This window comes from Misgurnus anguillicaudatus, chromosome 19 (genome assembly GCF_027580225.2).
Source record: "Misgurnus anguillicaudatus chromosome 19, ASM2758022v2, whole genome shotgun sequence".
NCBI lineage: Eukaryota > Metazoa > Chordata > Actinopteri > Cypriniformes > Cobitidae > Misgurnus > Misgurnus anguillicaudatus.
Window position 1 is genome coordinate 50,969,699 of NC_073355.2, and position 27,429 is coordinate 50,997,127.

The following is a 27,429-nucleotide window of genomic DNA, read 5'->3' on the forward strand; positions in this document are numbered from 1 at the left end:
GTGCGCGTGGTGAGCTGTTACTAAGTTGTTCATTCTTAAGGAAGTGTCTCTCTCTCTCTCTCGGGTTCTGCATCTGACCTTGCACAAAGCAGCAAGCCACTGCAGACCCAGACTTGGTTTTTATATGGCTCTATGTGCGGCAAGTGAGCCAGTGCCCTTCAGCGGATCACTCCGCTAGATGATTCACACACGTCTGGGTTGTGCACTGTGTGGTACAGTTCAGGAGTTTGGAACATCACTGTACAGCCATTAACAAACTCTATTAAATGGCAACCTTGCTTCAAAGCACACAGTATGTAACTGGCACCCGACACGGACAGACGACCGGTTATTATCCGTTCAAGTGTATAAGGAGTTTATCTCCTCGCTCGGTGCTATTGCAGAACCAAGCTCTGTTCTTCCATGGCTCTGTGTAACACACCATTGCTTTATGCCACACAATATGTAACTGGAATCCTGTGCGCTGCAATCCGTTACAGAAATGTCCCAGATGCGTGGAGTCGAATCTGCACTTGTATCCTGCATCCAGCCATCCAAGCGGTGAGCTGTGACAGGTTTGACTGGTCGGCCATCAGTGCGTGTCTGAACACACAACCCCTGTGGCCCTACAGCAGCCTCTCAGGCACATATGGCTCGCTCGGCGCTATTATGGTTTGTCATGGGTTTGTAACGTCTTCATATGATGGGTGGCTCACACACCTATGTTTAGCAGCAGGCTTCTTCCACAGCTGACAACATATACTATAATAGGCACACACATGTGTGATCGGAGCCATTGCAAACATGTCAAAGCTTTTAGATGTGTTTAAAACTAAGAATTTTTAGCAGTGTATTCAAACATTAGGGAATTTTTTTTAACAAGAATCTTTCTACACCACTTTGTTTCTGTCTTAGAGTATCTATTGCCAGGTATGACTTTGTCTCCTTGACTTTTATTTTCTATGCTGATCTTTATGTTTGATATTAATGTTGTTATCTTTGAATTTGAATACAAATGATCTATTTAAATTTAACCGGCCTTGCAAAATAAATGGTAGCTGTTCATTCATTTCAAAACTTTTCAAGTCCTTTTATTGTTACGGATGCTGGTATGAAGAGATGATGAGGACGAGTGAATACAAAAGCCATGTACTTTAAAGCAACACTATGTAGTTTCCATGTAAAAATGACTTACAGCTCCCCCATGTGGTTGAAAAGCGCAACAGTGCCTGGTATCAGACACTCTTCTGCAGGCAGGGTGAGGGGCGGGGCTGTGTGATCTACCCTCCACCGCCACTTTCAGAGTGTGCTTGTAGCAGCTAGGAGGCTGCTCAGGTTGCAGCAACAGTACAATTTGTCCAGTTAAAAGTTGTTCTAGCACTGAAATAATTTTAGAGACATTATTTAAAGGTCACAAAACTACATAGTGTTGCTTTAATAGTAAAAAAACAGGATACAACCACACACACAAAGACATTTACAATACCAGACAACGACTGAAACGACTAATGGGAAATTCAGTGTAATGTGTGTTATACTTATTAAATTTTTTTCCGGGTTAATGTAACATTACAGTGTGCTTTTAATACTCGCTCTTTAGTCCTTTGCAAATTGGCATATATGGATATGTCGACTGCCTTCCTCTTTATTTAGATTTTTATAACAACCCTATATTCCAGTGTAAATATATTGTCAGTGTTTACATGCTCTATTTGCAAATTTGCTAACTTTAAGAAGTCCATTAAACTGATAATTCAATAATAAATTGGTATTTGGGGTTGATTGTATATACCAAAAAACATATATAGTGGTCAATTCACATGTGTGCAAAAGAAATAATAATTAAAATTTAAACCATGAGATGCCTAATCTTAAACATTAAGTTTAAAGCCAAACAGTTATATAATTTCATGTCTTCAAATCTGACATTCTGGACTAAATAATTCATTTTTTTAAATAGGAAAGCATGCAACAGGTAAATGTAGACATTGTGGTCAAACAGAGACAATAGAGCATATTTTATTAATAGTATGAAAATGAAAGAATATCATTAATTCGGAAATGGAAAAATTGGGCATAAAAACTATACAAAGCTTTTTGAAATGTAATTTAGAGCAATAGAAGTCTAGAGACATAAAATTTGTTAAAGATATAGGGTCATATGGGATAATATAGGGGCGGTTTCCCGGACAGGGGTTAGACTCGTCCTAGACTAAAATAAATGTAAGAGCTGTCCAAACTAAAAACAACTTGCACTGACATATCTTAAAATACATCAATACTAGTGCTGTGTTCAAAATATCGATACGACGATACATCGTCATGGACGCCTGACGATGCGCGCATCGATACAGCATCTTCCGTATCGATTCGGATGCACTTTTTAAAGTAACGTGACCAATCGCTGCTGATGCGTGATCTATATGGAAAGGACGCATGTGTCCCGCAGAGTACGTAGAGTTAAAGGTAGCGGGTATACTTTTAACTTTACGTGTCTGTCTCGCTGGCGCACGTGCCTGCGAGCCGCTCTCTCTCTCTCTCCCTCTCTCTCTCACACGTATTTAAAATCAATGAGTTCAGTATGAAAGCGAAGATATCTTAGCCTATACTTATTAGTCGCTCTCTTATAAAACAGTACTAACGCATTAGAGAAGAAACACGACAAAGATTTGCATGTGAAAAGTTTACATCTAGAGAAGAGATACAGAGCTACTTCAAACTATAGCTGTCACATTAATAATCTGATTTCTGAAGTCTGACTGCATGTTTACACATATATAAATAGATATAGAATAATGAAATGAGAGACAAATATAATGCCTAGAGTAAGACACTTTTTCTTTGTAAAACTGTTTAAAAATAACAAAAGTATTAAGTATTAACTCTGAGATTTTATGAATTTCTATGAGTCACACCAAAAGCTAATAAATGAATGGCAAAAAGACAACTGTTACAACACTGCTTATTCAATGTACATTAAACAATAATAGTAATAATGTTACTTAATTCTGAACAAAAATGTAATAGTCTTGTATCGTGATGCGCATCGTATCGGGATACGTATCGAATCGGGAAACTGTTGGCGATACACAGCCCTAATCAGTACCCTTTGTTTTGCCTCAAAATGCACACACAAGTAATGTTTTTAGTAAGCCATGTTTGTTTAAACTAGGTATATTTCCTAATTAAACTAAGGCATAGTCCTGGCTTAAGATAATCACTGTCCGGGAAACCACCCCTTAGTGTTTTTTAGGACAATTTTGTTTTTTTATTTCCTTGCCCGTCTGTGCGCCATACTTCAGTTCAGCAGGTGGCGGTACTGCACCATAAGTTGGGTTACCAACCGCCATAAAACTCCAGAAGAAGAAGATTCGAATCAAAAGATTCGTTTTGAAGCCCCGCGAATCAGTGTTCAAAGCGATCGTCAATAGAGCCTGGTGTCTTCACGTGTAAATGCATCGGTGTACATTGAAATAATTAATCCGTATTCGATTATTTTATTGGTTTGTCAACAGAAGACAGGATTTCTTAATACGCTAACCGTTAGCAGTGAGATGAAGTTGAAAATCTGACCCGGACTGTCCGGACAGCGTCAAAAACATCTCCTGACTCATACAGTTGTGTACTTTGAGGTAATGTCCAGCACGTTTAATACCAATATTATTAAATATTTTATGTATTATGAACCAGTGTACTGTGGAGATCGATGACTAAAAACAGAAGATGTGCGCTATTCAGACAACTTTAAAATTACCTGAGAACTGCATGTGTATTTATCACTTCTTATTATAGTTTCTATTTACCTTTTATATTTAGTAACGTTAGGGGAGAGCGGGGTACAAACTAAGGCTTCATGGCTTTGGCTCTATCATTCAAAAATATGTTTTACACAATCAACACACACATCTCTGCTACAAATGAACACTTGAGGGCAGATTCCCAGACTAAAATGGATATTTGAGTTGTCTTGACTGAAAACAGCTCGCACTGACGTAGTGTAAATACATCATTGCCATTGTTTTGTCTCAGTATGCACACAAGTTGTTGTTTTTGTAAGATATGTTTGTAAAACAAATTAAATGGCCTAAAATAACTAGGATTAATCTGGATTAATCTAAACCCTGTCCTGGAAACTGCCCCTTAAAGTTTGTTTGTGAAATCTACCGTTATCGTACAATTACAAAGAAAGTGACAGGAGTGTAAACGTTACCTCAGTTGGTTTGATTGTGAACAGAGGGTTTGTTGTGACACCTTATAGAAAATTTTGTTTAAACACAAATAATTCAATAAAATTCTGTCTATATAGTACTAAAGGTTGATATTGTTTATATTTCTGCCTATAATAGATAGATATCCACACATTCATCCATCCATGCTCCTTCATCCCCCCATACAGTCTTAATCACACTGAAATCCTCCATATATAATTAAGGGGTTTTATTCTTCTCCATTTTTAGGCCTTGACTACTACAGAAGCCACACTTGCATTTGACCCCCAAAGACTACATAAAGTCAAGTAAGTTTTAATGATGAACTTGGATAAATATATTTGATCTATGGCATTATTATCTATGGCAACATTAGAAACTCATTATCTGTCATAAATAAACTAAACAACTAAAACATTAAAAAGTCTGAAACAGATGGTGAATGTTTTACTGACATTAAATGTTTTAATGTCTCTTCTTTCAACTTTAGTTCACAACCATAAAGTGAAAGTGATTGAGACCTTCAGTGAAGCTCCTCCTACAACAATCCACCAATAAATGCTGGAGTCAAACACACAGAGAAATCACTCCATGTGTGACAACTGAAATCTTCATGACATAATGTTGATGCTGGTGAAGGAGGAGCTTGAGAAGATGACAGATCCACAACCATGCAGAATAAAGGATGAAGATACTGAGGAACAAATAGGTTGGTGCCTATTTTTCAATCTTTATTATTGATGGTTGAGGATTAATCATAAAAACATTGAGAAACGTGAGGGGAAAATAAACTAAAATCCATGAGATGATAACTTTCAGTAGAAAAATATACAATATACAGTGAGGAAAATAAGTATTTGAACACCCTCAGGGAACTACACTAACCTTTTCCACTGGTGGCACTTGCGCTACCAACTTTTTCAGTTACTGGCGCAAAATATGATTTGGTCGCACATATTTTTTTCAAGATATATTAAGGCGCTCTGGATAATAATGAACAATAATGAAACTGTATTGCATACAGATATGCTTTTTATTTTACTTGCCATCTTTTAAACCACATGCCTTCTTGTTTTCTTAAACGTTGCAGTCAGTGTTTCACACAGATCTGAAATTTACTTGGTGGTGGTAGCCGGTGAAAAGGGCAATCATTACCCACTGACAAATAATGGTCTCCTATACATGTGACGAAGAACTAATAATGTGTGACAACACAATACTTTGATTTATTGAAAATTAATATTAATTTCACATTATATTTCATCAATCTAACCACCCCAAACTTTCTCTGCCATTAACAAAGCTGACACTGTTTGTCAAAGCACCACGAAAGCACTTACTGTTTTTGCACTGATATGAAGCAATTAGACCCCTTTTATCAAACTCAATATAATATAATACAATACTATGTATAGTATATTAATAGACAGTGCAGGTCTGTATATTATAAATGTGACTGATGTTATGACTGATGTTATAATGGTAATAATTTCTATTAGATAGGCACTTTTACTGCTTCTGCTCTATCTTTCTATTTCTCTCTTGCCGATTTAAAAAGCTTAATCCATTCATTATTTCAGATTTAAAAGTCTAATTGCTGTCCCGGTGACAGACTTTACATTGCTTTGCTCGTTCAGTGCAATTGGCTTGACATTAGCATTGCTTTTTGCTTCAATCTCTGTCCAAACTTAATATGGATATGGTTTTAGAAAAGAAATGGTTTATTAATAATAAGATTATTAAAAAAATGTTATAAAGAAAATGCAGCGCGTGGTCGTAACAAGAACCATCGCCATAGAAACCGAAGGCACGCTAAAACTGCACTCGAGCTTTAGCGCGGTAGCGCTCATGGCCGTTTTCCGATCGACTCGGGTTATAAACACAATATTAATCAGACTAGCGACCTAAAGTAATTAAACTAGGACCTAACCGGACCCGACAGACCATTTAAAATATAAACCCGGAACCATACGGGTCCCGCGTCCTCAGTGAAGAAAGACCTCTGCTCAAGTTCAGAAACATGGAAGACAGTGCGCTTGCGCCGCGTCGCACCTAATTCATTGAGAAACAGCTGAGCACGCAAACGCACACTGATAGGGAGAGACACGACGTGCTTTCACACAAAATGAAGCCAACGTGTTGAAGGCTCAGAGCACGTTATAAAACGTATTCTTAAAATCCACATTTCTGTTTTAATAAATGCTCATAGTAAATCATAGCATATTGTCTAAAACATTAGGTAGCACATTTGCGACCCATTAAAAATTAGGGTAGCAACGGCAGTTCAAAAGGTCGCATATGCGACCATTTTGGTCGCAGTGTAGCTCCCTGACCCTGCTATTTTGCAAGTTCTCCCACTTAGAAATCATGGAGGGGTATGAAATTGTCATCGTAGGTGCATGTCCACTGTGAGAGACATAATCTAAAAAAATATATATACACAATATATGATTTTTTAACTATTTATTTGTATGATACAGCTGCAAATAAGTATTTAAACACCTGTCTGTCAGCTAAAATTCTGACCCTCAAAGACCTGTTAGTCTGCCTTTAAAATGTCCACCTCCACTCCATTTATTATCCTAAATTAGATGCACCTGTTTGAGGTCGTTAGCTGCATAAAGACACCTGTCCACCCCATACAATCAGTAAGAATCCAACTACTAACATGGCTAAAACCAAACAGCTGTCCAAAGACACTACAATTGTACACCTCCACAAGGCTGGAAAGAGCTACGGGGAAATTGCCAAGCAGCTTGGTGAAAAAAGGTCCCTGTTGGAGCAATCTTTAGAAAATAGAAGAAGCTAAACATGACTGTCAATCTCCCTCGGACTGGGGCTCCATGCAAGATCTCACCTCGTGGGGTCTCAATGATCCTAAGAAAGGTGAGAAATCAGCCCAGAACTACACGGGAGGAGCTGGTCAATGACCTGAAAAGAGCTGGGACCACCGTTTCCAAAGTAACTGTTGGTAATACACAAAGGCGTCATGGTTTGAAATCATGCATGCACGGAAGGTTCCCCTGCTTAAGGCGAGCCTGGACATGTGCTGGTTTAAGTTTGCCAATGACCATTTGGATGATCCAGAGGAGTCATGGGAGAAAGTCATGTGGTCAGATGAGACCAAAATATAACTTTTTGGTCATAATTCCAGTAAACGTGTTTGGAGGAAGAAGAATGATGATGAGTACCATCCCAAGAACACCATCCCAATTGTGAAGCATGAGGGTGGTAGCATCATGCTTTTGGGGGTGTTTTTCTGCACATGGGACAGGGCGACTGCACTGTATTAAAGGAGAGGATGACCGGTGCCATGTATTGTGAGATTTTGGGCAACAACCTCCTTCCCTCAGTTAGAGCATTGAAGATGGGTCGAGGCTGGGTCTTCCAACGTGATGATGATCCAAAGCACGCAGCCAGGATAACCAAGGAGTGGCTCTGTAAGAAGCATATCAAGGTTCTGACGTGGCCTAGCCAGTCTCCAGACCTAAACCCAATAGATAATTTTGGGCGGGAGCTCAAACTCTGTGTTTCTCAACCTGACTGATCTAGAGAAGATCTGTGTGGAAGACTGGGCCAAAATCCCTCCTGCAGTGTTAACAAGCCTGGTGAAAAACTACAGGAAACGTTTGACCTCTGTAACACAATGCTCCATCACATGCATCAAAGTACTCCACTGCGTGGCTGGCCAGTAAAGGCCTTAAAGATGAAAAACTAATGACCTGGCCCCCCTTCTTCACCTGACTTAAACCCTATTGAGAACTTTTGATCCCTTCTTAAGCAGGACATTTACAGTGAAGGTAAACCGTACACCTCTCTGAACAGTGTCTGGGAGGCTGTGGTTGCGGCTGCACAAAACGTTGATTCTTACCAGATCAAGAAACTGACTGAATCCGTGAATGGAAGGCTTGTGACTGTTATCGAAAAGAAGGGTGACTATATTGGTCACTGGTTTTTATTTTTTTTATTTCAGAAATGTTTATTTTGTAAATTTAGAGTTTGTTTATTATTCTCACTTTAACAGGTGAAAAAAACAAGTGAGATGGGAAAATCTTTGTTTTTTATTTAGTTGCCTAATAACTCTGCACACTAATATTTGCCTAATAATGGTGCACATACAAATATTTAGCCTGGGTGCCAGCCGATCTTAGCCCCGCCCACAACATTTTGAGGACAGAAGATCGGTCTCCGTTGAGGAGCTACTATGCGAGACCCAAAGCTGGTCGACCAATCAAATTGTCAGGGCGTGCTTTATACGATGATGGACAGATGATCAACAGTAACGTAATCAACCACGTCACCAAATAGCACTTGTGTTGAATCTACTTACAAAGAAATGGCTGCTGCTGTAGAATTCAGATGTGTGGATTCTGACATTGAGTCTGTTCTAAAAGATAGACAGATCATTGATTTTAAAAGAGGAACAGAGAAACGCGATCAAGGCATTTGTTGATCGGAAAGATGTTTTTGCCGTCCTTCCTATGGGATTCACACTTATGGAAGACCAAGTTAAAGAAGCAACTGAAATGAGTGTCACGGTGATGCAACTCGGTGTGCACGACGAGATGGATATAATTAGCAGTCGTTGCCAGCTTCTTTTCGGAACCCCGGAATCGTGGTTGCTGAATAACTGGAGAGACATGCTAAGCTCCGATATTTTTCAAGCAAACGTAATGGCTATCATCGTGGATGAAGTTCACCTAATGTACAAATGGTAAGAGATAGTCTGACTGTATGACTTAGTAAATACTTAAAGGCGGAGTCCACGATGTTTGAAAGCCAATGTTGATATTTGAAATCATGTAAACAAACACGCCCCTACCCCAATAGAATCTGGACCTTCTGTTGATAGACCCGCCCCACACATACGCAACCCGGCAAGGATGTTGGTTAGTAGACACGCCCCTTACTGCTGATTGGCTATAAGTGTGTTTTGGTAGTCGGCCTGTCTCCTTTTCCAAAGCGTTTTTCAAACATCGTGGACTCCGCCTTTAATGTTGTGATATAAATGAGATTTTGTAAACATAAGCACTATTCAGACGGGATTAGTTTTCCAAACGACGTTTGAGTTTCAACGTGTCCCCCAGGACGTCTGTGATTTTATGTACCGATTCAGACGGGATTAAAATGTTGCAGGCTATTCCAGAGATGGGGAAGAGCATGTGCTCTGGATACGCGTGTTTGTAATAGTGATCGACCGATATATCGGCCGGCCGATACATCGGGCCGATTTTAGCAGGTTTTAGGTGTATCGGCATCGGCCGATTCGCGGCTTGCGTTCGCCGATAGCTTTTCCCCGGCATTAATTACAGACAGGCGCCCACAGGCAGCTCTGTGTTCTTTGAGGCTGCCTGCAGCCCGTGCATTGCCCCTCCCCCCACTAGCAGAGCGGAGCGCTCCAAGCCTGCTCTGGTAAGTTTTAAACTTCAAAGCATCTTTTAACCGTTTGACTGAAATATTGCCATATACTTTGAACGTGTAAGCATGTTGCTCTATATGTGCGTGCAATCATAGCTAAGAAAGTTTGGTGGTCATAATGGAAAACGCAAATGCCTATAAAACTGCTTGCCATTGTATTTAGGGAGCTTCAAATAGCCTTTAGGCTAACCGTATGCATACGGCAGCTGTTACGAACACTGGTCATAGGATTAAATAATGCTGACGTTGTTCCGTGATTTCGTGGTATTTATAGGAGTTTTATTCAGCGACCACCAGTCTGACGTTTGGACGCGACGCGTGCTCATAATGCCGAACAGCTGATCATAGCTGGACATGCTGGGTTTTTAATTTTCATTTCCATAAATATATGTAGTAGTAAAAGGCGAAAAATTAATATCCATTGCTGATAGTTTCTCGTCATTGTGGAGAGCGCAGTTCATGGTTGCATACGTTTGTTACGGAGTTTCGCGAAATTTTCGTCAGCGAAAAAAATAAGAAATTCGACTCAAAGCACTTAGTTCCATACAGTTCCCACATGACTTTTATGTGACCGGAGAAGTGTTTTTTTGTAAGTTTTGTCAACATTTCTGTTCACTGGGAGCGCAAAGATACATGCACTCTCTCATCCATGTCTCACTGCACCTCTCCCACGTGCACGCGCTCTACTATCTGACCGAAGTCCGTACACAAATCCTCATGTATTTGTTCAGTTTTATGCGTTTTAAGCGAGCTGAGGCAAACTATCTATCCCTCGCATTTATTATAGGGCAAGAGAGTGTGTGAGGTACAGAAGTGGGGCAATTGGCATGTTAATCAGAATTCTTTTTAAGTTGTTTTTTTGATCAGTATTGCTGTTTACATTTTCCTTGTCTTCTTATTAAAGACATTTGCTCTACAAGAGATTAAGTTAAGTGCACTAAAACTTAGACCTAAGCATTAAATAGGTTGTAAATAGTTGGTTACTTTCATGGATAAAGTACAGTGTTCCCCTTGTTATGCTGCTTGGTTGCTGCTACTGTGTGCAATGGTGTAATTATTATTTTATTTATGTATTTTAAGCAGCACTGAATTTTCTTACTTGTTCTACCTCACCTGTTTTTACTATTTGTTAAATATAGTTCAATAAATGTTCCTTTTTTAAATTAAGAGCTGTAACATTTGGTTTTATCATTGTGTCATTTTTATGATATAAACTGAATGAGAAAAAGCAGTATCGGCTCCAAATATCGGCTAAAGAAAATCGGCAGCCTGTATCGGTCATCGGCTAAAGCTGATGGAAAAAAATCGGTATCGGCATCGGCACAAAAAAATCCATATCGGTCGATCCCTAGTTTGTAATGTTTAATATTTTGCTTTAAATGTAAAATTATGACAGAACATGTAATTTATTCATTTAATTTTAACAAATCAAAATAAAATATACAAATCCTACTAAAGTAACGTTAGCCTACGTGTTTTATATAACTGTCTGCTTATAATAAACACAAAGAAATAAAGAAATAATGATTAATAAAATTTAATATCTTTATTAATTAACATTACCATTCAGGAGTTGAACAACTTTGAACGGAGTTTTTTTATAACGTTAATGATATAACAGTGTTTAGTCTTAACAGTGTTTTATATTCAGCTCGTCTTGATTTAATTATTTTATTTTGCCGAATGTGAAAAAACATTCATACCTGAATGAATGGGACTCAGGAAATACAATATACGCGCATTAGTAAGACCTTAAGGCAGATCACGTTGGCCAAAACACGAAATGAACCGCGTTTTCAAAAGATATTGCGGGCAAACACAGACATTTGCATCCGGACGGGATTAAATTTCTTAGAGGACCTCTGAGTTCGGTGAAAAACAGTAGGTAAATTGCTCTGGAATTCTTCGTCAGAGAAAAACACAGACATGGCCGTTTCGGACGGGATTAAAAACACAGAGGACCTCTGAGAAGCACAATATTTTCAGAGGTTTCCCTGTAAAACTAATCCCGTCCGAATAGGGCTATAGTAGGTGTTGACTAACTTATGTACTATTCGCACGGGATTAGTATTACCTGGGGACCCTGTGTGATTTAGAAATTACCTCCCTACGTCTGAGTTTCGTGTGGCCGGTTCGCACGGGATAAGCAAAGCCTGTGATTTCACTCAAATGTACTGACCTATCTCCCCGATATAATGTTGAGGCTTTGCATAACACTATCACGCAACACCACGACATGCTGTAAAAGATACCTTTACCAAATCATATTTCGTTAAATCATACAGTGAGTGAACGTGTGGGGAAAAAAGTGAAACTGAGATGACAGAATTAGCGTCCTCTGCATAGATGCCGTTTTAAAGATTAAAATTACTTTTAACTATCTGATCAACACAAATACAAGGCGCCAAAATATGATTGCTTACCAGCATTAAAACCGCTTTTAATAAAAACCGAATTTCTCCGCTCCGTGGACGAGGAGGCAGCAGCCAATGTAACGTCTGGCTGTATATTAACTGACTGAACACTTGACTCTCGCCTGGACATTTAGATATGCAAGTTTTTCATCAACAATATCTGTGTGAAACATTAACATCATGATCATCTGCCGACTTGACTGTTTCAGCACGTCCTCTACGGAGAGTCTGCTTTATTAACGGCTTTTCGTTCGCTCCGCGTGAGCTAAATGTTTTTGTTCTGTACTTTTTTACTCGCATATATTTCTACATATTTTCAACCAAGGAACACACGTAATATAATATAAGTTATTATGAATAGCAGTTAAGCTTGTTCTGAAATGATGAAAAAAGCCAAATGACTAAAAATGATCTTACAACTTAATTTCAAACGTTATAGATACAAATTGAAAATGTCCTAATATGTATTGCATTCAAGCCTAAACAATGTTCTTTAATATAATATATATATGGGAAAGATAGCACCCTGCGTTCTACCTCAGTGCATCTCGTTGTTCTGGATTGAAATAATAATCTAATTTTAATAAACAAGGTATACCACGCTAGTAAGCCACGCAAAATCACCGCAAATGAAATTCCTTTACCATGACATAGCTCCACCTAAACTTAGAGATCGCAAATATTGACAGTTCTGCATATTTTTAATCATCAAGATGGACGAGAGAGACTGATTAGAAGTTTAAAATTAGAAATATACTAGTAAAGTCCTCAAATTCACAATGAAAGCCAAAAAAATCGAAGGGATGTGTCTCTGTATGTGCGCTTCACAGCTGCAGTGCGAGAGGCGCAGAAACTGAGAAAATAAATAAATAAAAAAGGCTCACTGGTAACAAATGCTGGCCAAATTACAGAGATGCCTATTCGCACGGGACTAATATTATCAGAGGACCTCTGTGTTTGGCGAAATATGGTAGGTCATTTGCGGAGGAATTTTTACTTTACAAATTACAGACATGGCCGATTCGCACGGGATTAAGATCACAGACAACCTCTGTAATTATTACAAATCACTAGAGGTCACCAGGTAATACTAATCCCGTGCGAATAGGGCTTTTGACTTAGTATAATCACAATGTTAGTGTCATTGTAGCGAAATAACTAGCAGTTCGGTCAGGCTGCAAAAGACGTCATTTCAAAAAAAGTCACAGACTCTGTTGCTCTGATTGGTCATATGTCTATCCAATTGAGTGCAGAAGCATTTTTCGGTTGAGACATGCCTCATAATCATAGCCCAATGGAGTGGTATCAGACTCAAATTCTGATTAGAATTGAGTATGACAACGTCAGGCTAATAAATATTCTCTTAAGAAAGCCAAAACTTCACTTTTACTACTTAAATGTTCAGGTTTGAGGGTTTGTTAACATTTTGAATTGACCAAGAGCACTGTAGTTGTACAATAACTAAAGTAATCCTTAAAAATACAACTTGCCTAATAATTGTGCACACGGTGTATATTTCCAGAAACTTTCTATAGGAACTAAATGGAAATATTCCAAATTTACTTGCTTAAATCAGAAATCTAAATATAAATGTTGTATTTTCTAGGTCAAATATATTTATCCATGTTTTATCATCAAAACTTACTTGACTTGATGTAGTCCTCTTTTAATTTGTGTGTGTGTGTGTGTGTGTGTGTGTGTGTGTGTGTGAACCTGGTAATTATCACGTTGTGGGGACCAATTGTCCCCACAAAGATAGAAATACCAATGTTTTTGTGACCTTGTGGGGACATTTTGATGTCCCCATGAGGAAACAAGCTTATAAATCAAACAAGATGATGTTTCTTGAAAATGTGAAGTAGTAGAAGGGTTTCTGTGATGGTTGGGGTTAGGGAATGGGGTAGGTAAGGGGAATAGAATACAGTTTGTATAGTATAAAAACCATTACGTCTGTGGAATGTCCCCACAAAACATGGAAACCTGTGTGTGTGTGTGTGTGTGTGTGTGTGTGTGTGTGTGTGTGTGTGTGTGTGAGTGTGTGTGAGTGTGTGAGAGTGTGTGAGAGTGTGTGAGAGTGTGTGAGAGTGTGTGAGAGTGTGTGTGTGAGTGTGTGTGTGAGTGTGTGTGTGTGTGTGTGTGTGTGTGTGAGTGTGTGTGAGTGTGTGTGAGTGTGTGTGTGAGTGTGTGTGAGTGTGTGAGAGTGTGTGAGAGTGTGTGAGAGTGTGTGAGAGTGTGTGAGTGTGTGAGTGTGTGAGTGTGTGAGAGTGTGTGTGTGTGTGAGTGTGTGAGAGTGTGTGTGTGTGTGAGAGTGTGTGTGTGTGTGTGTGAGAGTGTGTGTGTGTGTGTGTGAGAGTGTGTGTGTGGTCATTTTAGATACTACTATTTAAATATCTCAACTAAATATTTTTTTCAGTCAGTGTATTTGACTTTACAATTGTATAATGTTGTTGCACACTAGCTTACACACAGCACAATGAAGTTTTAAAGACATTTATGTAATTTACGTGAAAACATGCAAATATGGACATTTTGACATTATTTTGTGTGCAGGATTCAAGAAATGATCTGTGCATGTTTTGAAAGAATGCAAGTACATGCAGGGGGCATGGCCTCAATGGCCCTTCAGTAAGCAGTGTACATGTAATATGCAGGGAAGAAATTGCATTAAATCTTGTTGTTTTAAACAATTATGCAAGTAGGGATGCACGATATATCGGCCGACATATCTTTATCGGCCGATAACTGCTTATTTTTAATATTATCGTTATCGGTCTGATAGCAAAATTAGGCCGATAAATGAAAACCGATAAATGATGGATGATTTTGGTTTGTTGAACCACTTCACTTGCTCATTGCTGGCCATGTGGAGTTTTGATTGGTGCTTTTTGTGAAATAGCACGAAGATGAGAATCTTAAGAGTATGCTAGTCTAGCGCAAAGACAAGATGTCCGTGGTCTGGGAGTTTTTCATTGTGAAAATAATATGAATATTTATCGGCCTATATATATATATCGTTTATCGCCCCCCAAATATAAAGAGTTATCGGTTATCGGTATTGGCCAAAATTTCCATATCGGTGCGTCCCTAGCTGCAAGAGTTTTTTTTTTAAGTTTCCTGTTTGACATCTCCGCAATTTTGTCAAATTGCCAGTTTATTCCCATTAATTCTCATATATTCCTGTTAATTCCCATGTAATGTTTCCAGCCTTCAACATTACTGGAATTTTGCAAAATTATTCACAGATAATGCTATTTATTTATTTTTTAAGTTATAATTAAGTAGGCCTATGATTAATTACCCCAAAAATGAAATGCAAAACCAGTCCTAACTGAAAGAAAACAAGTTGACAAAAAGATAGAATCCAATGTTTGGTGATATTGTAAACACCAGAAGTGTTATTTTGTTTTGAACACAGCACAAAAGTTAAACTACAAGAGCAGAAATTTACAATAGAAATGACAAAATGTACTTCACATTAAAAATAACATGGATACATGACAATCTCAGATGTGTTTTGTTACTCTGATTTATCAATATGAACTATTTGCTGTATTTATTTTAGATATGATGGAAGTGAAAGAGGAGAGTCAAGCTGAAGTAGATGAGAAACATCAGATTGTAAAAATAAACCATAATGTTTCACAGAAAGAAACTCTGAAGACAGAAGACATAAAGTGTGAAAATAGTTTCAGTGAAGATGAACGCCCTGAAGATCACAAGAGGATTCACAGTGAGGAGAAACCTTTCACATGTCAACAGTGTGGAAAGAGTTTCACCTTTCAATCGAACCTTAACCAGCACAAGAAAACTCACAGTGGGGAAAAGCCACACGCGTGCCAGCATTGTGACAAGAGGTTCCCATATACAAGTAAACTTAAGGAACACACAATGTCTCACACTGGAGAGAAACCTTACACTTGTCATCAATGTGGAAAGAGTTTTACCTTTCAAACAGCCCTTTTCAGGCACATGGAAGTTCACCCTGGGGAAAAGCCATATGCATGCCATCATTGTGACAAGAGTTTCCCAGATAAAACTCAACTTAAGATACACATAAGAGTTCACACTGGAGAGAAACCTTACACGTGTCATCAGTGTGGAAAGAGTTTTACAACTGCAAGTGCCCTTAAGAAACATTCTAGAACTCACACTGGAGAGAAACTATTCACGTGTCATCTGTGTGGAAAGTGTTTTAGAGACAAACGTAAACTTCAGGACCACGCAAGAATTCACACTGGAGAGAAACCTTACACATGTCATGAGTGTAAACAAAGTTTCAGATTTAAAGTCAACCTTACAGCACACATTACAATTCACACAGGAGAGAAACCTCACACGTGTCTTCAGTGTGAAAAGAGTTTTAGTAGGTGGAGCAACCTTAAGTCACACATGATAACTCACAGCGAAAAGAAACCTCACGCATGTCTTCAGTGTGAAAAGAGTTTCAGAGATAAAAGTGGACTTGAAACTCACATGAGAAGACACACTGGAGAGAAACCTTACATATGTCTTCAGTGTAAAAAGAGATTCACAAGTGAAGGTGCTCTTAAGAAACACACAAGAATTCACACCGGAGAAAAACCGTTCACATGTAAACAGTGTGGAAAGAGGTTTACCTTTCAATCATCCCTTATATGGCACATGAAAGCTCACAGGGGGGAAAATATGGAGTGAATTTTGTGCCATGATTGAACAAACAAATGCAGGGTTTTTACAGGAGACTAGTATAAAATGCTAGGTCACATCTGTGAGAAAATCAAGCTGAGAGAATCTCTCATAGACTGAGTACCATAGAAAACTAGACTGTGGCTACTGTCGCCATTTTGGCCATGTGTCATCGCGAATCACTCGCGGATATCCGAAAATGGGTAAAGAGGCGGGATGTAGGTGAATGTGAGGTGTCTTGTTGCTGAAACCTAGCGTGACTCTTGTGACAGCAGTGGCAGTTCACCCGTCACAAAACGTGTGGCTAAAACTGGTACTGCAATCACACAACTGGTGGCCAATACACAAAATGACAACATAAACATCAGTTGAGGGCTGCAACTCCACTTTTTAAATGACAATATCCTGGCCAGACCACTGTTGTCAGTGATATAAGTATTTGAAATGAAAATTATTTCTTAATGTCTACTGACATATCAGGGCCATTTATGATTAATTGATATAAATTTCTTACATACTGTTCCTTTAAATGGATGAGTTACAAAAACATTCACCTCCCTCACAGTTGTCATGAAGAGCAAAATTAGCTATACAAACTATTAACAAAATTTGTACCCGGCTGTAAAAAATTTTTTGCTGCTCTAAAGCTGGGCATTTTAACATAGAGGTCTATGGGAATTGACTACCTTTTGGAGGCAGCCTCTAGTGGCCAGTCGATGAATTGCAGTTTAAAATCCCTTCTGCATTGGTTTCCTCAGAGAGATCGTAGGGTTGCCCCTCGTGCAAAACACGGTACATTTATTTGTTACACACATGCATTTTCTCTCAAATTGCCTGTTGTATTTGCAAAGCGCTTTCTGTTTGTTTGAGAGTCGAGTTTTCGTTTTGCAAATCAGATCAAGTTTTTTTGCAAAATTCTGGATTTGTTTGTTTAATTATGGCACAAAATTCACTCCATAAATGGCACTTTCAAAACGTGGATGAAGTTTGTGTATATTGCGCTTTGTTTTCACAGATGCGCCAGTGGCACATTCATACTGGCTGCCTGTGTTGTGGCTATAATAGTTTATAGTTAACATATATAAACACTAATGTTTATGATCTAGAGCAGTGGTTCTCCAACTTTTTTGGCTTGCGGCCCCCCTGTGTATGATGCATCCTTTCGTGGCCCCCCAAAGTAAATGTATGACTATCCACTCAGCATTTTTACTGGCCACAATTTTGTTGTTGAGAAAATAAATTTTTATGATTAGAGTTGACATTGGCATTCTAAAATTACTTGATTTAGAGTCATTTTATTTGATTTAGCTAGATTACAATCCCTTTCAAATGCAGATTGAACACACAAATTAAGACTACATATATTGCCTGGTCAGTGTTGGGTGTAACTATAAGTAATTATGTAATCCTAAAAAAAGGAAAGTAAGGGATTACTTGGTAATTTAATTACAGTTACTTCTGATGTAATTGAAGTAAAAAATGTGTATTGACTGCAGAACAATTATATATTATACAATAGTGGATTAAACATAAACATTTAGGGGCGGTTTCCCGGACAGGGATTAGACTAGTCCTAGACTTAAACACTTTTAAGAGCTTTCCAAACTGAAAACAACTTGCACTTACATATCTAAAAATACATCAGTGCCTTTTGTTTTACCTCAAAATGCACACAGGTAATGTTTTAGTAAGACATGTTTGTTAAAACTAGTTATATTTCCTAATTAAACTAAGGTCTAGTCCTGGATTAAGCTAATCCTGGTCTGGGAAACCGCCCCTTCAAGTCTAAGGTTAAAATGCAAATGTTTTTTTAAAGGGGGGGTTAATGGTATTTCAAGCATTCTGACTTATTAACACAGTTATAGAGTTGTTTCCTCATGCTAAACGTAGGCAAAGTGTCAAAAATGCAGTTGGGCGTGTTTCAGAGTATTTCTGTGCCGAATGCACTTCGCCAGGGTTCGTACAAGTTTCGGCTAATTTTTTTCGATTACGGTTCTAACTGACGTTTCAGGGGTTTTTGATACGTATCACTTCTTTATATGGGCTTCCGCTGGAAAACTTCCCCCGGAAAACCCCGCCCAGCCGTCAGTCAGCGGGAGACACTAGAGCTTGCTAACAGCTTATCACGCCACTCAGCTTTGTTTAATTTCAAAAGTCAACAATGGCACAATAAGAAGTGTGTTTTTGGATGTAAGGAGAAGACATCCAGCCTCATGGAAACAATGGATATAGTTTATTATCCGGATTAGCAGCGGAGTTTTGCGTGTGTGTTTGATGCGGTGGATTTTCAGAACCGGGTCATGACGAGTTACACGTGGTAAGTAAGACTTCTGTCTTATGTTGGAAATAGGCGCGTGTATATTATATAAATGACACGAACATGTAGTGAATCATAAGTTAAAAAAGTGTTGTATAGTGTTGCATGACTCGTACTCGCTCCTCCCGTGTTATAACTCCTCCTTCTTCATTTTTTCGTACGTTATCGGAAAGATTCAGTAAAGCTAATCTTTCTTTTAGAAGTCTGATTAAACTAAAGACTCTTCAGAGATATAAAGGATGTCATACTACTCTATAGGTACTCCAGATTGATATCAGAAATGCAGAAACATCGTGTGTTACGTGAGCTTTAAATGAAATATTACCCTCAGTCGCACTTACTGAGAAAAATACTCCTGCATGGTCGTCATAAAGGCAGTCAACAAAACAACATCCCTCGTGGCTTTTAATTGAAAGTTGGAGAAATATTGTTTCATTTTTATGTTTATATCTAATTTTTGCAGAGAGGAGTAATATTTAATCAATTTCTATATTTAATCAAAAAAACGAAAGCCATTTTAATGAGCCACTGAAGGCTACCGTAATTCACAGCCAAAGGGCGCACAGTAAGTACAGTCATGTAGAAATTGTTGTGTTGTTCAATAACAGGCAAATAAAGATGTTTTGACTGATGAAACATGAAGACAATAAACACATTTGAGATGATATATCTGGTTTATCTGCGTTCTTCAAACCATGTCTGCTATTTTCATAACAATACAGTATATTTATAATGCTATGCAAAGTGACAATAGCATTAGCACTGTGCAAAATACCATAAAATAATTTCTTTTCAGTTTCATTGTGATCCGAAGCCACATCGGAGCATGTATGGTTATTTATGGTGTTATAAAGTGAGTTTGGTTTTAATCCAAATAATTTGTCAAAATAAATGTTTTGATGGTGTGCTAAGCTTACATACAATATATAAGGGAGATGGTTTTAGGAATAATATTGATTGGTAAAGCTTATTCATTTGCATTTTTGTAAGCAAGGCATTTGAGTCAAAGTAGGTGAAGTGAGACGTAGATCAAAGAATGGAGGAATTAAAACATTGTGACTAGAAATGTGTGAGTAATTAAAGACAAAAGAATAATAATTAGACGACCATAAGCAGGCTGAAGAGGTGTTAATATGTGCTCTATGATGCTCAAACTAATTTAGGCTGCCTGGGCCACAAAACAATAGCAAAAATTCACCTAATGAATTCTTGGAAGATGATCAGACCTGTGGGGCAAACGATTTGCTAACGTTGCCTCAACGTTCTGATAACATTCCTCAAACCTCTATTGTAACATGCACTTTAGTTAACGTAACGAAAGTTAACGTAACTAAATGACTAAAGATAAGAGAATTAGCTTAAACAATCGGAGTCTCTAAGGTAACAAGGGACAAATAAAAATTTTCCTTTAACACATATAGCTGCCTAACATTAGTTCTCTGTTTTTACATCAATCAAAAGCTTCTAACATCATATTCTGATCATATAGACATTCATTTTATTAGTAACAATAAATGAAGTAATGTAATTGATATTATAAATGTATCTAACAAAGAGTTACCATAAGTTATGGCTTTTTTCTGCATCTGCTTCCTTTTAATGTTAATGTTAGTCAACCGCTAACAGTCAATTCAATAGGTTATCTTTATAACTTTAAGTCTCATTTCATTCTCATATAAATTGTTAAAAATTTGTTACAATTTTTGTCAATGACTTTGTCAGTAATTTAGATAATACATGGGTGATTCTCACGAAATCCAGGTTTAGAATGTGTCCAGCATCATGATTTTTAAAAAGCCCTTGAACTTCAAGCCAATTTTTTTTGCACATGTAAGATTTCTTCTTATGAACTTACTATAATCATTATTTTTAGAGGGTTTAAAAATATTTCCTATAGAATTATTTACATTTTTTTAGATTATCATTATCAAAAATTATCATTACCGCAACATGATATTACATTAAATATATGCATTTACAAACTCATGTTTCGGTAATGAGAACTAAAAAGTTCATAGATTCAGAAACATGTCAATCCATTCATGTCATTTCATAGATTACACTCATTCACTTTATAATTCAGGTTTATAATTCAGCGCTGTTCCAGCAAACACCTGCCGCTTATTTTGAAAAAAGCTATTTTTCATTTATAATCTCTAGATGATAAAATGCTGCATTCTGTCAGCAACAAAGTAACACAGGTGTAACACAAATTAATCCGGGCATGTAACTAATTACTATTTTCAAAATTAGGCGTTAAATTACTCCGTTGCTTAAAATAAATCAAATTACAGTAATGTGTTACTTAGTAATGCGTTACTGCCCAACACTGCCTATGAATAATAATTCAAAAAAGAAATACAAAACCAGTCCTAAGTGAAAGAAAACATGTTGATAAAAAGATAGAATCCAATATTTGGTGATATTGTAAACACCAGAAGTGTTATAGGGTTTTGAACACAGCACAAGAGTTAAACTACAAGAGCAGAAATTGACAAGAAATAACATAATGTACTTCACATTAAAAAATAACATGAATACATGACAATCTCATGACATCTCAAATGTGTTTTGTCATTCTGGTTTATCAATATGAACTATTTACTGTCTTCATTTTAGATATGATGGAAGTGAAAGAGGAGAGTCAAGCTGAAGTGGATGAGAAACATCAGATTGTAAATATAAACCATAATGTTTCACAGAAAGAAACTCTGAAGACAGAAGACATAAAGTGTGAAAATAGTTTCAGTGAAGATGAACGTCCTGCAGATCACAAGAGGGCTCACAGTAAGAAGAAACCTTTAACATGTCAACAGTGTGGAAAGAGTTTCAGAAGAAAAGCTCACCTTGAAGTACACATGAGGACTCACACTGGAGAGAAACCACACGCGTGCCATCACTGTGAAAAGAGTTTTACAACTGCAGGTAACCTTAAGAAACACATGAGGTCTCACACTGGAGAGAAACCTTACACTTGTCAACATTGTGGAAAGAGTTTCACCTTTCAATCGAGCCTTAACCGGCACATAAAGGCTCACAGGGGAGAAAAGCCACACGCGTGCCAGCATTGTGACAAGAGGTTCTCAGATAGAAGTGAACTTAAGAAACACATGAGAGTTCACACTGGAGAGAAACCATTCACATGTCATCAATGTGGAAAGAGTTTTTCAAAAGAAGGGAATCCTAAGAGACACAAGACAATTCACACTGGAGAGAAACCGTTCACATGTCATCAATGTGGAAAGAGTTTTGGACTTAAGTGTAACCTTAATGCACACATGAGACTTCACACTGGAGTGAAACCATTCATCTGTCATCACTGTGGAAAGAGTTTCAGAACAAAAGCTCACCTTAACATACATGTAAGGATTCATACTGGAGAGAAACCTTACACGTGTCAACTATGTGGAAAGAGTTTCACCTATCAAACAGTCCTTAATCAGCACATGCAAGCTCACAGTCGGGGAAACATGGAGTGATTTTTGTGCCATAATTGAACAAACAAATTCAGGGTTTTTCTGGGAGACTTGTATAAAATTCCAGATAGCAAAACCATTGGTCACTTTTGTAAAAAAAATCTAACTAAGAGAATATCTGTTGCAAAACACAGTAAATTAATTTGTTTCTTTGCTTTGCTTTCTGTTTGTTTGAGAGTCCAGTTTTCCCTTTGCAAAACAGATTGAGTTTGTTTGCAAAATGCTGGATTTGTTTGTATTATTATGGCACAAAATTCACTCCATAAATGGCGCGTTTAAAGCGTGGATGAAGCGCACATTCGTTGCTTTGCTTTCACGGATGGCCAGTGGCACATTCATACTGGCCGCGCGTGTTATGGCTGTTTGACCATTCATCCAGTAATAAGATCTTCCAGTGACGTAGCGTCTGGGCATGAAGGGTATGCACGTGCAAATGGGCCCGGGCCAATAGGGGGCCCGCCCCAGCTTTTAATAAAACATTTTTTTTCAATTTAATTTTTATTTGTGGCCGCAATAAATATATTTTTGTATGCATATCATGTGTAGGGATTACTTATTTCTACATAATTTCTCATTTTTCCATAATTCTTGCACTCCGCAGATGCCGTAGACTACTACGCCATCATTTTTTTACATGACGCATCACCGCACCAAAAAAAGAAAACACAGTGTGAAAGGTTATTATAACGGCTATCTACATGAACATTAAGGATGGATAAATATAAACATAAAAGTGGGGCCTTAAAGAGAAAAGACAAGGCAGAGAAGTTAGTCACGAGTCAAAAACTACCCAAAACATTTCATTTTTCTTTATTTAAATCTACCCTTTAAAGTAAAAAAGTAAAGTAAAAATATTTGACTACCTTATTAAAAGTACATGTTGTTAACAGACCTGCACACCCCAGTTAACAGTGCTAACGGGCAAGGTTGGGGGGGCTTTGGCTTAAGGGGGCCCGCAAATTTTTTTGCATATGGGTACGGGACTGACTTGCTACGCCACTGAGATCTTCTGTCTGTTTGTTCATTACTGTGGTTTTCAACTTCCTTTAATAAACAACCACAAATGGATTCTCAATCAGCCTCCGCGTCCTCATTGCAAAAATGTATTAGTGAGTCATTGAATGCTTTAGATTTAAAAATATTACTTAAACCAGTTGTCACAGCTGTGCCGTTTCTCATCGTCGTCAGTTTTATTAAAGATTCTTGCATGTTTGTATCTCTGTGTCATTGTCATCTTTGTATAGTGCGATTTATGACACCAATGAAACATTTTAAAGAGTTTACAGCATTTATATTTTGTCTCTTGTGAAGTATATGTTATTTGGTTCAGAATTGTGGTAGAATTATGATCTTCATTTAAAAAAACTAAATGATTGTGACACTTATTTTCTAGTATCGTGCTGCCCCATCACAGTCACAGTGGCTAATGGTTTTTCAAAGTTACTATCCACTTAGCATTTTTACTGGCCACAATTATGTTTATGTGATTAGATTTGACATTGGCATGCTAAAAATTACTTGATTTAAAGTCATTTTATTTGCATTTCCCTTTCAGATTTTAGCTTGGTTTGGTAACAGTTAAGGTAAAATCACAAATAAACAGATTGGTTCATACAGCAATGAAAGTGATTGGGGTAAGGGAGTTTCCTTCCCTCCAAATTTTGAGAAGGCCAAAGTTAAACATATAAATAAAATTACAGCAGACCCCTCCCACGTCCTGTACCCTGATTATGAACTATTCCCTTCAGGTAGACGCTATAGAGTGACGGTTACATATAGGAAAATGTGCCTGAATAGGTAGAATAATTATTTCATTCCTTTATCAGTAAATCTTCTAAATTCAGGATGGAATGCAGTGTAAATTGAGTAGTAGTGTCTCTCTTGTTCTTGTAATTGTACTATAATTGGATGTTTTACATGGCAGCCTTTTGTCCAAGACAAGTTTCCTTTGGGACCAATAAAGTAATCTTGAGATTGAACACACAAATTAATACTACATGTATTGCCTGGTCAATGTTGGGTATAAGCAGTCAGTAAGCAATTAGTTACTGTAATTTAATTACATTATCCTTAAAAAGTAAGAGAATTCTCAGTAATTTAATTAGTTACTTCTGGTGTAATTGAAGTAAATATTATCATGATTCTGCCCTCTTGTTATTGTTTTATCCCAGTCTTGAGGTAGGATCATGGCAGGCTCATTTTGTTTGTGCTTGTACGTCTCGTCTCCTGACTCCGCCCCCTCGTTTCCCTGTTAATCATCCAATTATTGTTTAATTCTTGTCACCTGTTCCCTCCTTGATTTGTCCCCCTATTTAATCCCCTTGTGTTTGCTGTCCTGTGCTGATTCATTTTGTAACTTCACTGTAAAACAATTCCGTAGAAATTTGCAGCTGGGTTGCTGGTAACTTACCATAGATTTAAATTTATGTTTTTTACTGGCAACATTTTGTTCAAAGTTAAATGAACATTAAACATTTACAAGTCTTTGTCTTTACAGGATAAAACCAGAAAAACAGCATCAAGCAAAACTTTCTGGGAAACAAAATCTGAAGAAAAAAAAACAGAAAAAGGTTGATGATGATTTCTGGTTCCCAGAATGCTTTGCATGAAGCTTTTATTGTATAGTTTTATTCTGTAAGGATAAAGACTTGTTAATATTACAATTTTATTCAACTTTGAACAAACTTTTGCCAGTAAATAACATGAAAATTTTAATTTAAATCTATGGTAATTTACCGGCAACCAAGCTGCAATACCATTGTAATTTCTACGGATTTTTTACAGTGTTCATTTGTAAGATCCATGTGCTGTCTTGACTCTGTGCCTATATTCATTTGTGCCTTTGTCTGTGTTTACCTGTTTATCTGTTAGTTAGTGTATTGTCAGTATATTGTTCTAATTCATTGTTTTGTAGGTAAGTCTTGTTCTAGTCTTAGTTTAGTGTCAGTTTTATATATATTATCTGTTAGTCTTTGCCTTGTTTTACCCCCTCGTGGGTTTTTGTTTTGTTATTAATAAAACCAGTGTGTTCATCTGATCCTGCATCTGGGTTCTCACTCTATCTCCTACCTGGAGATTAATGACACATTAATTAGTATGCAGAACATAGAGACGTAGTTAGAGACGGTTGCTTAGGACGGTGGTCATAGTTAGGGATGCACCGATTTAATACTTGTATGGGGTATCGGTTCAACACTGAATAAAATGTATCGTGTATCGGTGACAGTGGGCCCGCTCTGACAAAAAATTACTGCGAGATGATTAAAATGTTTAGGAACCATCGCATCTCTCTAAAAGCTCTCTCGAGTAAAGTTTCAGTAATTCTTTGCTGTGCGCAGCGAGTGACATCATGCATTATGAACATGCTGAGCATGCACAGAAACAGTTTTTAAAAGATAATGTGCCGCAGGGGCGGAGTGGAACCCAAAAACTCTCGGTGGTAAAAAAAAACATAACCATGATATTTCTAGTAAAACTATGGAAATACAAATCGTAATCAATCTGCAAAAAAAAAAAAAACATTTTCACAATAATAAAATCATGGCAAATTTTCCTAAATGAGTAACTATAACTATAACTGTAAGAATATTTCCTTTAAATATAATTTTGTCATATAAAGTTTTGAGAGATAATAATGTTTTTCACTTTTTTGCTCGTTTAGACTTATTAGTGCGGTTAACAGCGTGTTTGACGCATTTACCTCAGAGTTTATTTCAGTAATATTGCTGTTTTTCCGGTAATACAATTTACATGTCAATCATGCTTCCCTGTCTGTTTATTAATGCAATTATGCTGTTATGTTAGTTATGTGTGGATATTTATTGCCATATAAAACATTCATTGTCGCTATATGAATACTCTTATCTAATATTCAGTCATATGCAGAATAATGTGTACATCTTTGAATAACTGTAAGAATACAGTTCCTCTGAAAATAATTTTTGTCAAAGTTTTGAAAAATAATAATGTTTAAGATATGTATAAAGATATTTATTGCCATGTGATTTATTGCCGGTTTATTGCCGTTGAATAATTAGGTATATAATATGGAAATCACATAGTAGGAAATATATAATGTGGTATACTGCAAAGTTACCCTTCTAATTTTTATTTATAATATATGTGTAGATAAATGACCACCAGGCTAGAGATTTAAGGGGCTGTCCACACGGAGACGTGTATCACTGTATACGTATAAATTTTTTATCGTATTGGCGTTTCATCCACACGGATCCGGCATTTTGGGAGACTGATACTGCTATTTTTTGAAACCGGGTCCTAAAGTGGATAAATCTGAAATCGACACCCTTGCGGTTTCGTGTGTACAGCCAATCCGTATATTTTGTGAAGCGAAAACGTCATCACATCACGTGTCGAAAGTGTCACACGTAACCGCAACAACAATAACGGCGGACTACGTGATTGTGTTCGTGCTACAGAAGCTACTAAAGCCTACTAGCTTTATTACAGCAAAATCTATTGCTTCTATGCAATTGTGGTGAGCAACAAGCGATAATGGACAACACCATACGTTGGTTATGCGCATGCTCAAGGTCTTCTTCTCTGTGTATAGTGTATATCTGTGGCAGAATTACAGCGCCCCATACTGCTCCGGCATATATACTACACCGCTTTTAGTCGGTTTCAGTGGTTTCGTGTTACGGATTATTTTTTATAACAAGGGAAAAAAATGATCGGATAGGGAATGCACCGGCTTCGTGTGGACAAAGCCTTAGACATCCTTAATCTACACTTACTATCAAATAATATATTGTTTTGTGGAAAACAAGAATGCTTTATTATTTTGTTTATGAGCTTTTCCAGAGTATGTGTGATAGCACAACGGGTGCTTAACGGATCCGACCGCATACGTAGCCTACTGCAATAAACAGGTGTTCGGCGGCTTTTTACATAAAAGGTCGACAGCCATTTGGGGATGGGCCGCTCACTGT

General features: G+C 37.5%; 3 protein-coding genes and 1 long non-coding RNA gene across 4 annotated transcripts in view; all 4 read left to right on the forward strand.

Annotated features, from left to right (window-relative positions):
• LOC129422735 (uncharacterized) overlaps window positions 1–27,429 on the forward strand; it is a 62,624-nt gene that overhangs the window by 21,533 nt on the left and 13,662 nt on the right. The window lies entirely within an intron of this gene.
• LOC129422909 (uncharacterized) overlaps window positions 1–27,429 on the forward strand; it is a 176,439-nt gene that overhangs the window by 10,504 nt on the left and 138,506 nt on the right. The gene's annotated exons all lie outside the window — the stretch shown is intronic.
• Window positions 3,378–4,923, forward strand: LOC141350800 (uncharacterized). The gene is made up of 3 exons (XR_012358918.1): window positions 3,378–3,611; window positions 4,437–4,495; window positions 4,678–4,923. It is a non-coding gene; the product is annotated as an uncharacterized lncRNA (long non-coding RNA).
• Window positions 15,585–23,011, forward strand: LOC129426459 (uncharacterized). The gene is made up of 3 exons (XM_055182759.2): window positions 15,585–16,689; window positions 17,443–17,476; window positions 21,626–23,011. The coding sequence occupies exons 1-3, from the start codon at window positions 15,587–15,589 to the stop codon at window positions 22,478–22,480; spliced, it is 1,992 nt and encodes a 663-aa protein (XP_055038734.2). The 5' UTR covers window positions 15,585–15,586; the 3' UTR covers window positions 22,481–23,011.